Source organism: Onthophagus taurus, chromosome 1 (assembly GCF_036711975.1).
Source record: "Onthophagus taurus isolate NC chromosome 1, IU_Otau_3.0, whole genome shotgun sequence".
Taxonomy (NCBI): Eukaryota; Metazoa; Arthropoda; class Insecta; order Coleoptera; family Scarabaeidae; genus Onthophagus; species Onthophagus taurus.
The window spans coordinates 23,729,232-23,742,807 of record NC_091966.1 but is presented as its reverse complement, the minus strand read 5'-3'; the positions used below and the strand labels follow the sequence as shown (position 1 = coordinate 23,742,807).

Genomic DNA, 13,576 nt, shown 5'->3' with positions numbered 1-13,576 from the left:
AGAAATAAATTATATTAATGGTCTGTTTTACTTATAATTAAATTGTGTAATGGATTGAGAATATGATTATAATTACTTGCTACCGCGTTCCAGACCGTTTCCAACCCTTGTTCATTTAAGTAAATGCCATCCCTGTGTAGAAATTTGTATTAAATACATAAGAAAAGAAACATTTTTACGTTTTGTTACCCTTCCATCATGGTTCTGTTAACAATTGCTTCAATGTCGGTACAATTGATTTGCTTTTCAGCACAAAACCGTCGAATGTAATGATTGATTTCCTATAAAGGCATGGAGAGTATTTATTTATAGCATGACAGAGAAGTTATAATATCTTACGTTCACAGACTCGAAGTTTTTGCAGGGAGGAATTGTGCAAATTTGTATTCCTTTAGGATTTAAGGAAAGAAGGAAGCGGAAGAGGTGAGAATATTGGGACTTCAGTTGGGATGGTGATGTTTTATGGAGTATATTTTTAGTTCTTATCATTATAACGATATGACGTTCAACAATATCTCCACAAAACCAAGGGTAACATGTTTTTGGAATACACTTTGCGCGCCGCAAAAGTTTTAGTATTGTTTGACCGCCTACTGCTAAGTCGAGGAAATATTTTCCGTTGCTTGACTGTTTTGGTTGTCGTCCTAAAATATATACCATTAGTAGGAATTAATTTCACATCTGTTAGAACAAATACTTTGTAGTTAGTTCTAGTACGTAGCATTCGGCAAAAATTACTATCGCCCAAAAACAGTAATTTCGTCGACATCTTCACTGGTCACTGGTTTTAACAAGAGATAACTAGAACAGCTGATCTCTGCAATAGCTGAGGAATCTTTATATATTATAAGTTTACTCCTCACCTTTCGGGCAAAATCTAAAAAATGTGTATGACGCTCTAAAACAACACCGAATAAGTCGGCAACTATTTTCCCGGAATGCACTTATAATGCAAAAAATATGGACATATTTTTTCCTTAATACCTGCGCCTTTTGTAACTGCACGTGACGGAGTTCTTACCCTTTGCCAGTAACGACTAAAAGCCCATAAAACTACAAAATGCCTTTCTTAACAAAATTTATTTTTTCCATGAAATATTAAGAGTTTCGCAGTTTTCATAATCTATTAAAATCGCTAAAGGCACCTACTATCTGCTCTACATACGTGTACAATTTAATAACGAAATTGTTTCTCTGAAGCCGTGGTCGGTGTTTGGATGGTCGATTTAAATTGCTAAAGGCATCCTCTAAATCATCCTAAAATTTCATCAATTTTGGAGGTGCCCAACGGGGTCAAATTCACCCCCAAAGTCCGCGCCGCGCTGTGTACCTATAGTGTCTAATAACAAATTTTTTTTCTCGGAAACCGTTATACCTTACGGTGTTTGGATGGTTGATTTCAATCGCTAAAGGCATCCTCTAAATCATCCTAAAATTTCATCAATTTTGGAGGTGCCCAACGGGGTCAAATTCACCCCCAAAGTCCGCGCCGCGCTGTATACCTATAGTGTCTAATAACACATTTTTTTTCTCGGAAACCGTAATACCTTACGGTGTTTGGATGGTTGATTTCAATCGCTAAAGGCATCCTCTAAATCATCCTAAAATTTCATCCATTTTGGAGGTGCCCAACGGGGTCAAATTCACCCCCAAAGTCCGCGCCGCGCTGTATACCTATAGTGTCTAATAACACATTTTTTTTCTCGGAAACCGTAATACCTTACGGTGTTTGGATGGTTGATTTCAATCGCTAAAGGCATCCTCTAAATCATCCTAAAATTTCATCAATTTTGGAGGTGCCCAACGGGGTCAAATTCACCCCCAAAGTCCGCGCCGCGCTGTATACCTATAGTGTCTAATAACACATTTTTTTTCTCGGAAACCGTAATACCTTACGGTGTTTGGATGGTTGATTTCAATCGCTAAAGGCATCCTCTAAATCATCCTAAAATTTCATCCATTTTGGAGGTGCCCAACGGGGTCAAATTCACCCCCAAAGTCCGCGCCGCGCTGTATACCTATAGTGTCTAATAACACATTTTTTTTCTCGGAAACCGTAATACCTTACGGTGTTTGGATGGTTGATTTCAATCGCTAAAGGCATCCTCTAAATCATCCTAAAATTTCATCAATTTTGGAGGTGCCCAACGGGGTCAAATTCACCCCCAAAGTCCGCGCCGCGCTGTATACCTATAGTGTCTAATAACACATTTTTTTTCTCGGAAACCGTAATACCTTACGGTGTTTGGATGGTTGATTTCAATCGCTAAAGGCATCCTCTAAATCATCCTAAAATTTCATCCATTTTGGAGGTGCCCAACGGGGTCAAATTCACCCCCAAAGTCCGCGCCGCGCTGTATACCTATAGTGTCTAATAACACATTTTTTTTCTCGGAAACCGTAATACCTTACGGTGTTTGGATGGTTGATTTCAATCGCTAAAGGCATCCTCTAAATCATCCTAAAATTTCATCCATTTTGGAGGTGCCCAACGGGGTCAAATTCACCCCCAAAGTCCGCGCCGCGCTGTATACCTATAGTGTCTAATAACACATTTTTTTTCTCGGAAACCGTAATACCTTACGGTGTTTGGATGGTTGATTTCAATCGCTAAAGGCATCCTCTAAATCATCCTAAAATTTCGTCAATTTTGGAGGTGCCCAACGGGGTCAAATTCACCCCCAAAGTCCGCGCCGCGCTGCGTACCTATAGTGTCTAATAACACATTTTTTTTCTCGGAAACCGTTATACCTTACGGTGTTTGGATGGTTGATTTCAATTGCTAAAGGCATCCTCTAAATCATCCTAAAATTTCATCAATTTTGAAGGTGCCCAACGGGGTCAAATTCACCCCTAAAGTCCCATCCGCGGTTTATAATACTGATTTTTTTTCTCGAAAACCGTTAGGGCTTACGGTGTTTTGAAAATTGATAAAAATACTTAGAAGTGTGTTCTATTATGTGGTAGAATTTCGTTTAATTCGAAGGTGCCCATCAGGGCGAAAACATCCCTTTTTCGGGGGTGAGGCTTGAAAAAATTTTTTTTACCAAATGGGGGTGGTTAGCTGTTCTTGAGGGTAAGAGTGACCTGTGTGTGAAATTTGGTTACCCAAATCGTGTTGGTTACGGAATTATTAATGTTTTAAGTTTATTGCTGGGATTTATGGATAACTTCACACCAGTGAAAAAAGGTAATTCACTTTTTGACCAACCTGTACAACATACTGTGATACAGCAAATGACAATCTATTTTACAGCATTTGAAGAGCAATCGTGCCAATTTAAAGCTTTTTTGAATGAACGTTTGCTGAGATATGGAGTTTTAAAGAGCATGGTGAAAATTGACAAGAAACATTTTAAATCAAAATAACTCGAAAACGAAAAGCGCTAGGTACCAATAACTTTTATCAAAGTCAATTTATTTTTGCACATATAATTAAAAGGTGCAATAAAAACTATAGTATTCCATTTAAAATAACGAAGTTGTGGTCTACTTCCGGGGTACCGAAAGTGTACACCATCTTGAAAATACTTTAGATCGAAAGGTCGGTATGAACCTCTAACATAAACTAAATTTCAGAAATGTAGATGCAATGGAACAGAAATAAAACGGGTGTTGCTGACGTTTTGGCGGACACTGTATAAAAAAATCGACCTGTATTAACGACGGCAGTCCCAAAAAATCTAATAGTTGTTAAATATACTAAAGCAACCCATCTGTCGAAAAACGTGTCCAGATTTACTTGCTCTGACTTTCAAAGGGCTCTTTTATTTACCCCTATGTTAAAAGAATTGCCCTGTGTTAACGACGGCAGTTCCAAAGATCCGATGATAGATAAATATTCTAGAACATCCCAGCTATCGAATAGAGTATATTTATCAATCATCGTGAATAAATGAGCCCTAACGAAGTCAGAGCAAGTAAATCTGGCCATGCTATTCAACAGGTAGGATGTTTTAGTATATTTAGCAACTATCAGATTTTTGGGGACTGCCGTCGTTAGCACAGGGCGATTTTCTTTAACATAGGGGTGAATAAAAGAGCCTTTACGAAGTCAGAGTAAGTAAATCTGCAGGCGCTTTTCGACAGGTGGGATGTTTTAGTATATTTAGCAACTATCAGATTTTTTGGGAGTGCCGTCGTTAACATGGGCGATTTTTGTAACATAGGGGTGAATAAAAAAAGCCCTTACGAAGTCAGAGCAACTAAATCAGGCCACGCTATTCGACAAGTGGGATGTTTTAGTATATTCAGCAACTATCAGATTTTTGGGGACTGCCATCGTTAACACAGGGCGATTTTTAATATAAGGGTAACACAGCCTTTACGAAATCGGTGCAAGACAATTTATTTACGCTAATTTTTCAATTGTATTTATTGTTATATTTCAACTGGTATAAGCGTCAAATTTTCTGTAGTTTTGTTACTTAAAAATGCGTACTTACAAGAGCTTGTGAAACCGGGTTACTACATTGAAATGGCGTGTTATGTTTCATACCGGTTTGTTTCAGATGCTTCTGAACCAGACTCAATGTCTGAATAATCGCGTTATATGGTCCTTTATTCTCATACATCTGGGCAACAGTGAAAAACCAAAAACCGAGAAAACGGTACCGACCAAACGTCATTCCAGACCCTTATGAGGAATATCAAAGATTTGCTACAACAATTAAGACAACAACTCATACCGACAAGCAGACATCGCAGAGGAGCAATGAAATTCTTGGATTTAATTATAAAAGTACGACAAAGTGAGAATAGAAGTTGTATTAAATCAACGGGAACTATCGGCAGCAATATTGGCTCAAATCCATCTCTCACAAGAAAGTCTTAAAATATTCAAAGACATTTGGTTATCTGCAAACGTACCATGTAACGATCATTCCGGCACAAGACTGTTAGAAGATTTACGCTTCATTCAGTCTTCAATAGTCGAATAACGTTACTATTAACTCCGACAGATGAGAATTTATGCCAGATAGAAAAACCACATTTTCACGTTCATCTTACAAATTCCTGCAATTGAAATGACCAACTCAACAGGAGAAACGCGGTACGAAGATCGTCTATTACACGGAAATCTCCTAATACATAATAATAAATAACCTGACTGTAGCGTCCACTTGAGAAAAGAAATCTTGCGCACCACCATCAATAATTTACCAGATCGTCAATTCCATTTAGCCGCTGTAAATTTGTCCACTATACCAGAGGAAAAATCACCTTGGCAACTGGAAAACATCCGCATCTCCAATTGGCAGCAATGAGTACGTACGCTTCATTACATTTCACGTGTTTTTTAAATGAAAACCTGCACATGGCGATGCAGCGTCGCGATCTGGTTTGAACATGCAAGCTGCATAGCGGCCGGCGTACAGCAGTGTTGGTCGCTTGGCGTAGAGGTAACGCCGTATAAATAAAATAATAAGTAAAAATGGAAGATAAAACTGATCAAACGGTGAAACTTGTTCAGTTAACTGAAAATTATCAATGTTTATATAATTATGCATTATGTGAACACTCTAGAAAAGATGTTACCGAAAAAGATTGGTCTGCAATAGGCCAAAAAATGAAGTGGACAGGTAATTCAAGAATTATTTTATATATTATTATATTATATGTATATTCATTTTAACATTTTATAAACAATAATTCCATTGCCATGGTAAAGCTACATTTGGTGATAAAAAATAATTAGCTAAGTAGTTTCGGAGATTTTGAGATGAGGAAGTTTCATTGATATTTATATTTTCAATATCTGGCAACTTTCTCGGATTTTGCGGATTCTTTTTTATTACAGGAACTGCGTATAATGTGCCATCATTATTTCTAATGAAATTGTGTTATATTTATGATATAATTGTTTCATATTTGCGGACTTGTATAGGTGTTAAAAAAATTTGAAATTTTTGAGTCATCATTTCAAAAGCACATTCTATTGTTTTTCTTCCACGACTATGTGTGTAATTGAAAATTCGCAATTTATTGTTAATATTTCTTTCCGGGTATGGTCTCATAATATTTTGTCTCAAAGGAAATGCGTTATTAGCTGCAAAATAATATGGGAATTTATTCCCACTTTCGTCGTTTAGAAGTTTTGTTAAAGATGGCAAAGTATTATTGTTCTCCAACCAACGACCAAATGTGGAAACCCGAAAGATGCCTTTGGTTTTAATGAGTAGTCAAGAAGTGTTTTGATGTATTTCAACTACCCCGATTTCATTTAACTATGATTAATTGCCTGTAGAAGAAACAATAAAGTTTCGAAATATCGCAAGTAATAATTTAGTTACTTTTTTGTTTCTGATCGCCGCACCCACTAATCCTATCGTATATAGTCAACAGTTTTTGCGATCAAAAACTCCGCCTAGCGCTTTTCTAGATATGTTTACCGTCAATTGCTCCTAAACAGTTTGGCAACTGCCATAGCTCAAAAAATCGATTTGCTATTTGTTTCCATTTTTCTGTATTTGGTAACGACATATATGGCTCCTTCAACACATTCCATATCGCTTTTGTAGTTTGTTCTACAATACTTCCCACGGTACGTTCACCTCTTTGAGCAGTAAATGTACAGCCAGTAGCTAAATATCTAAAACAAAAAAATAGTTGTATATATTATATGAAAAGCACGCTATATTTGCTTATAAATACGCGAATTTTTCATACCGGCAGATTGTAAAGACAACTGGAAAAACATTCGGAATGGTTTTGTACGCAGCCTTAAACCACCTGAGAGTGGATCATCAGCAAAATCTAAAAAACCTTACTATTTGCACGACATTATGCAGTTTGTCTTGCCATATGTAAGACCCATTCAGCATTTAGAAAAAATCGGAAAAATTTCGTTGGAAGAAAGTGAAATAGTGACAGAGACCGACGAAGACAATCCCGAACCTCAGTTAAGTAATACCCTGCTTGAAGAAAATAAAAACGATAACGTCACGAAATCTTCTGAAGAAAGTTCTTTTAATATTGAAAAAAAGAAAAGAAAGAGAAGACATGTAGAGGAAAAAGAAAATGATCGACGGATGTTTCTTTTAAGTTTATTACCCGACATAAAGAATTTATCAGACAAAAATATGCGACAATTTAAAATTAAAACACTTGTATTGCTAGAACTGTTAACGCAACAAGAGCAATCTATAGATTATTTTTAAATACACGATAACGCACAAAGCAATCACGCTCCCTCGCCGATTAGTATTGCATCGTCTTCAGCTTCCAGTATTTATGTCATCACGGATGGATACACAAGTCATAATTTGGAAAGTTTACCTGCTTGTAGTAGTAATATAAATGACCAAAATAATTTTCTTTAAAAATTAAATATATAACTTGTATTATTGTTTTTATAATAAATAAATTACTTTACTTGCCTTACATTAACGCATGTTAGTATTTTGTTTTTGAATGGTGGGACCTACAATGAATACAAGTTCTTTAAACGTATTTTTAGACATTCTGTATAAGCTTTGAAATTTAGAGTCGTCTACTGATAGCTCTTTGGCAACAATAAATAGTCTCTTGCGAATATAAGGATGCACCCAAAATTTTCTCTTGTATTTCTGTTTTCTCTTACGAGAACGAAAATAATTTAACAAAAGTAGATCCTCTTCATCACGTGACATATTGACAAGTACTGAATGAAATACGTTTTAAGATCGGTTCGTTTGCGGATCTTTAGGCGTATAAGAAGCGTCGCTGCATGACGCTTTTAAGTGTCTTGTTAGACGAAATCGCGTCGTTATGTGCAGGTTTTCATTTAAAAATACGTGAGATGCACTTCCTACAATCGCATCTAATACGCGTCTATGACGAGCAGCTCCGTGTGCAGAAGGCCTGAATGATGCAAGAACCAATGTCACCGAACTATACCAGAGGCTACGAGAATTCAGAACCAACCAACTTTTCAGTCTAGGGAGTTCGATGACGTCGCTCATTGGAACCGTGACCATAATTATCATAATTATTATTTTAGTTTGTTTTAGAAAAGGGCAAAAAGTCCAGGATAGCGAAAACTCAGTAACCCAAGTCCCGGAGAGAAGCTCTCCCAATCCTTGGCTCACTTTAAGACGGGAAGAGTTACCAAATGTAGCCGCCCCTTAACAACTGTAATGACCTGAACGAACTGAATATGTTGAATATGTGAAGCGTCAGCAATTAATTGTTATAAATAACTGTGAATACTTCGATATTAGAGAATTGTAATTCCGACTCTCCACGAACTACTTCAATCGTCAACGCGGTGTTCGAGTTACGCTTCTGTATTCATAAAGTCTTATGTAATTTTGTAATTTTAAATAAAAGTTAAATAATCAAAACGTTCTTTCAATAAAAAAACGTTAAATAACGGTTAAATAATATAAATATAGATGATCATGATAACCGAGTGCATTGTTTATGAGTTATGATCACCTAAGTGTACCTTTATGTTGGAGCTGCGATAAATGATGAGAGCAGCGATGAGAACAGCTCAAAATTCATTTCTATTTATGAATTAATCAAAGAATTAGTATATAGCGACGAATTTTAACAAATTTTATTACGTTCTTCTTATCATTCTGTGGTTTTGTTTCTTATTATGGCCATTGCCACGATTATTTCAGTCGATTGTTAGTCGGATTAGCCTCCAGTGTAAACAACGTCTTTAGAAGATATAATGAACAGAATTGTGTTTTTAATCATAGTGTTTCTCAATATTGTTGTTGATGTTAATTTGTTTATAAATGCAAATCCAAACGCCGAATTTATATTAGGTAAGTTTTGAAAACGGTGGTAATATTTATTTTTATATGGAAACATTACACGATAGGTAAAATAAAGCAACAACTGTTTAAACATGACAAACAAACTGCTGCTGTATTAAAAAAGTAAGTACTTTAATGAATTGGCAAATTTAAGATTAAGAAAATAATTTTCTTAAATTTTTAGTGTTGAAAACAAATTAAATGATATCCTTCATTTTTCCCATTCGCTGTCTTGTAATACAGATCAACCATGTTGTACGAAAATTGACAATGTTTCCAAAGATATTGAAAACATTCAAATGGAAATTATTGGGAGCGTAAATAAAATGACGACGTTAACAGAAAATTCAAATTCTCAAAATGTTCTTCTGAATAACCTTCTAACGATACATGACAGCTTAAAAAAGCTAAATAAGCAACAAGTAGATGACATAAACGATCTCAAACATGCTATTAATTACGTTATTGTGGAAAAATTTGGTGTAAATCGAGAATTGATAGAAACATTACTTAAAACAAACACCGTTGGAATAAATGACTCAGAACTATTAAAAGAAATAAAAAATGACAACATTTCAAATAATGTTAATAATTTAATTAGCGAGGTTGTTACTTACAGTATAAATAAAATTATCACAGAATCGATAAAAGAAAATGATATTAAAATTAACGAACTATCTACTCAATTAACAAGAATTGAATTAAATCAAAACGAAATAATTTCAAAGCTAAATTTTGAAATTCAAAATAATGCAGAAGATACAAAAAAATTGATTAATAACGTTACCATTGAAAATGAGTACAATCGAAAAAAGAGTGTTGATCAACTTATTGTTCAAATTGATACTATTAAAAATGATATTAAAAACTATCTTACTGTTCAAGCTAAAAGAACCGAAACCTTATACCAGCAAGAATCTGAAAAAATGGACGAAATACTAAAAACTCTTGATGAAATTTTGGTTAAGATTGAAACGATTGAAAATGGCCTTAACGAAAAGCATTACGAAAAATCACGAGATCAATTTGATTTATTTGAAGCTAAAATGAATATTTTTGAAATCGAGCTACAAGACATTAAACTTCAGAACAAAGAAGTTTTAAATATGCTTCAACATTTTCATAACACTGCTTCTTATAGTGTTTCTACAAGTTTTAACAATAGTGAATACTTACCAAATGAATTTTCTAATTTTGGAAATGATAGTTATGAACACTACAGTGAATCTTAATATCAGTATTTTTCAGATATTTTATTTCACATGGATACCATATACGTAAATTAAGTTGAATACTTAGCTAGTAAACGTTATTTCAACAAATAATACACATAAACATTTAAAAATAAGTTGCAACGCCTTGAAATTATTTATATTGATTTATTTATTGGAAATAGCATCACGCGAAAGGAAACCTTTTAAACAAACTTTATAGTCTTTTTTTTCACAAAGATTATTTGGATTAATTTATTTTTAAGACGTGATTTTTAAAAGACATCTTTTAATTTAATCTAAACATTATTTCTTCATTTTTATCAGTAAACTAGTCAGTATTCATTAGAAGTTAAGTATTTCTTTGAACCTTTTTCTAATATTCATATATTTTTTTCTTAAAAGTTTCAGTGTTAGAAAATCAAGGTTTATTACAAAAATTTTTTTTTCTTTGTGTTTGTCATATCAATAAAATTTTTATTACTATTGTATATTCTTAGTACAGAAATAGTACTGTGTCAAAATTATTTCTTAATTTCTATAAATAAACCAGATATGATTTTTTTAAATCTTGTTCTTATTTACTAAGGGTCTCAATACCTTTCCAAATAATGATACCCCCGTATAGACGAGTCTTACTTTTAAATTTGAATTGCTAAATTTTAGTTTATAAAATGAACTAAAATTCGTTGCGACAAACTGATTATTACTCTGAAAGATAAAAAGATATACAGGTGTCCATAAAACGCAACGTCAAGCGGGTACTGGGTGAGAGGCCAACCGTACCTGTTCTGGTAAAAATAAGAAAAAATTCTGTCCCTTAGTTAAGCGATAATAGACATGTTTTAGAAAATGTTAAAAATCTTACCAGTAGATCATATCTTTAAGTATTACGGTTAGAAATGTTCGCAATTTAATAGTGATTTTTTAATAATGTGATCTTTATTAACCAAGGAGTTGCCAAGGGTGTTGTAGTACTCCTTTTTTAGCAAGAGTTCAATTTTTTTATTAAATGCAGCAAATTTAAATGAAATGGGTTTAAAACGTGTGGTCGGTTTTGATTGCTTGCGGAGTATAAATACGGCAACATCGCAAATATTGCTCCATCCCAAACATTGCCCGAGACATAGTGGAGCTCGGTATTCTCAGGATTCTCAGCAACCGAGACGTCGGCGTAGTGTCCCCCAAGAAAAACAAACCTGAAGCGATTAATATTTTCGGATAGATCATAAAATTTGTATATCATTAATTTAAATTTAAACATTTAATTTACGTAGAATGCACAATTATCTGATCATCTACTATTAGAGTAATTATTAAAATAAATACAAAATAAAAATGTAAAGAATTACCAAAGGTATATTTTAAAATAAATAATACAATATAAATAATAAAAAATATATTAACTCATAAAAAACTAAAAATTTTCTTAATAAACAATTTTTGCATTTTTTCAATAATTTTCTGATATAAGGGTACTAAAATTTTACATCATCGTAAAGAGAAAAACAATCTCTATCAAATGAGCCTAACGAAAGGATACATTGCCATTAAAAAAAATTCAAGTGTTATTCGTTGCTCATTTGTTTTCTGAAATATAAACAATTGAATGCTGTCTTATTATGGCAAATAAAATGTTAAACAACTTTTGTATAAAATGTTTTTTTATAAAGTCAACATTTACCAAGATATATACTATATTCCATAAATAATGGGCACCTTATACATATAATAATATATGGTGTTTCTGTAAGTGGTGGCATAATTTCAACCACATATACTACCAGAGCAAAAATTATGACAACTAGTGTAAACATTTTTAATCTTTAAATACAGGTTGATTTATTAGCTCACCATCAAACTTTGACATATGATAGCTAATCCAAATACCAAAAAAAAATCTTAATGAATTTTAATTATATAACACTTTAAAGTTTTCTGCAGCGAATTTATTAATAGTCAGTAAAATCAAACATTCAACAAAAACAAAGTTGTCATTGTAATATGTGAGTTTGCTGTAAGGTTTAATTATTGCATACAAGAAGAAATTCAAAATGTACGCTTACAGCACCGAAGAGTATGCTGATATAATTTTCGTGTATGGTTTTTGCAATTTAAATACTCGATAATCAGTACCAGAATATCACGAAAGATTTCCACAGCGTCATTTGCCATATTATTCAGTTTTTAACGATTCTTTCAGAAGACTTCGAGAAACAGGTAATCCTATTCGACCACATGTAGTTAATCTAGAGGACGAAGAAGCTGTAATTAATGCTGTCATTGATAATCCTTCCATCAGCACTCGAAGAATAGCACACAACATACATGTAAGTCAACATTTTGCATGGCGCGTATTGAATCGCCAAGTCTTTCATCCGTATCGTAAACAGAACGTTCAAGCTCTACAGCCAGGAGATAATCAGCAACGGTTAGCATTTTGTGAATGGTTATTGTAGTAACATGCCCAAAATAATGACTTCATTTCAAATGATCTCTGGACAGATGAATCATGTTTTACACGAGATGGTATAAATAATTACCATACTGAACATATCTGGGCATTACAAAATCCGCATGCGATTAGACCAAGGAAATTTCAACAACGTTTCAGCATCAACGTTTGGGGTGGATTATTTAACAACAATTTACTAGGTTTGCATGTACTTGATGGACGTTTGAACGCTGTAAATTACAGATTTTTTTGAACAACACACTTTTTGATTTACTTGAAGATATGATACTACCTCTTAATGTATGTAATTCAAAATATGTGGTACCAGCACGATGATGCCCCCTCATCGCGGAAGAGTAGTTGTCGAGTGGTTAAATCAATATTTTCCAAACAAGTGGATTGGTAATAATGGTCCATTTGCTTGGAGTCTATTTTGAACAATATTTGTAATATTTATGTGTTTTAAAAAAAATGTAGCAGTTAATTATGATATAAAAATGAAAACTTTAAAGTGTTATAATTTCGTAAATAATTAAAATAGGACATATGTTGATTAACATTTTTTTTTGGTAATTGGATTAGCTATCATATGTCAAAGTTTGATGGTGAGCTGATAAATCACCCTGTATAAATCAATGAATGGCTAAGGTTTAGATTACCTGTAATAATTTCAATGATTTGTCATATACAGATAAAATTTGGTATACTGTGCAATTTTATAATGAGGAATCTGATAAGATCGGCATCCACCAACATCCCTTTTCGAGAAAATATATAATTTTAACTAACAATAATTGATAATAATGAAATACTAGCAATAACAGCTATGTTCCAAAAAGCGGCCCCGACTCGTATTTAAATGCATTCAACTAAGAATAAAATCAACGTCGCTGATTGTCGGGGAATTACCCGACAATCGGACAGTCCTAGTCGCCATCGGCTTGGCGCGCCAGCCCGATCACACATGGAGCGGTGTTGCCGCATTAAGCGGGTTCAAGAGCGAATCTCGTTTCGAATTTTTCGCCAGCTAGGTAGACCTCTTAACTAAGAGACATGGAATTTTTTTCTTGTATTTACCAGAACAGGTATGAGTTGGCCTCTCATCCGGTGTCCGCTTGACGTTATGTTTCGTGACACCTGTATGTAATATACAATCCTAA

General features: G+C 33.9%; 1 protein-coding gene and 2 long non-coding RNA genes across 3 annotated transcripts; 1 reads left to right on the top strand and 2 right to left on the bottom strand.

Moving 5' to 3' along the window:
- Nucleotides 1-14: 14 nt before the first annotated feature.
- LOC139431089 (uncharacterized) lies at nt 15-1,293 on the bottom strand. The gene is made up of 3 exons (XR_011641381.1): nt 698-1,293; nt 190-644; nt 15-132 (listed from the first exon to the last, which is right to left on the bottom strand). It is a non-coding gene; the product is annotated as an uncharacterized lncRNA (long non-coding RNA).
- A 4,289-nt stretch (nt 1,294-5,582) lies between these two features.
- LOC139431087 (uncharacterized) lies at nt 5,583-8,698 on the bottom strand. Its single transcript, XR_011641380.1, has 3 exons — nt 8,429-8,698; nt 6,294-6,592; nt 5,583-6,241 (listed from the first exon to the last, which is right to left on the bottom strand). It is a non-coding gene; the product is annotated as an uncharacterized lncRNA (long non-coding RNA).
- LOC111428905 (putative leucine-rich repeat-containing protein DDB_G0290503) lies at nt 8,611-10,312 on the top strand. Its single transcript, XM_023064674.2, has 3 exons — nt 8,611-8,759; nt 8,816-8,873; nt 8,935-10,312. Exons 1-3 carry the CDS (start codon nt 8,663-8,665, stop codon nt 9,980-9,982), a joined length of 1,203 nt encoding a protein of 400 aa, XP_022920442.2. The 5' UTR covers nt 8,611-8,662; the 3' UTR covers nt 9,983-10,312.
- Nucleotides 10,313-13,576: the final 3,264 nt, after the last annotated feature.

Excerpts from the sequence above, each read along its gene's own strand:
- LOC111428905 (XM_023064674.2), top strand. The coding sequence starts at position 8,663 with ATGAACAGAATTGTGTTTTTAATCATAGTGTTTCTCAATATTGTTGTT. Across the intron at positions 8,760-8,815 it reads AAACGCCGAATTTATATTAG|GTAAAATAAAGCAACAACTG; the intron begins GTAAGTTTTGAA and ends ATTACACGATAG. Across the intron at positions 8,874-8,934 it reads ACTGCTGCTGTATTAAAAAA|TGTTGAAAACAAATTAAATG; the intron begins GTAAGTACTTTA and ends TTAAATTTTTAG.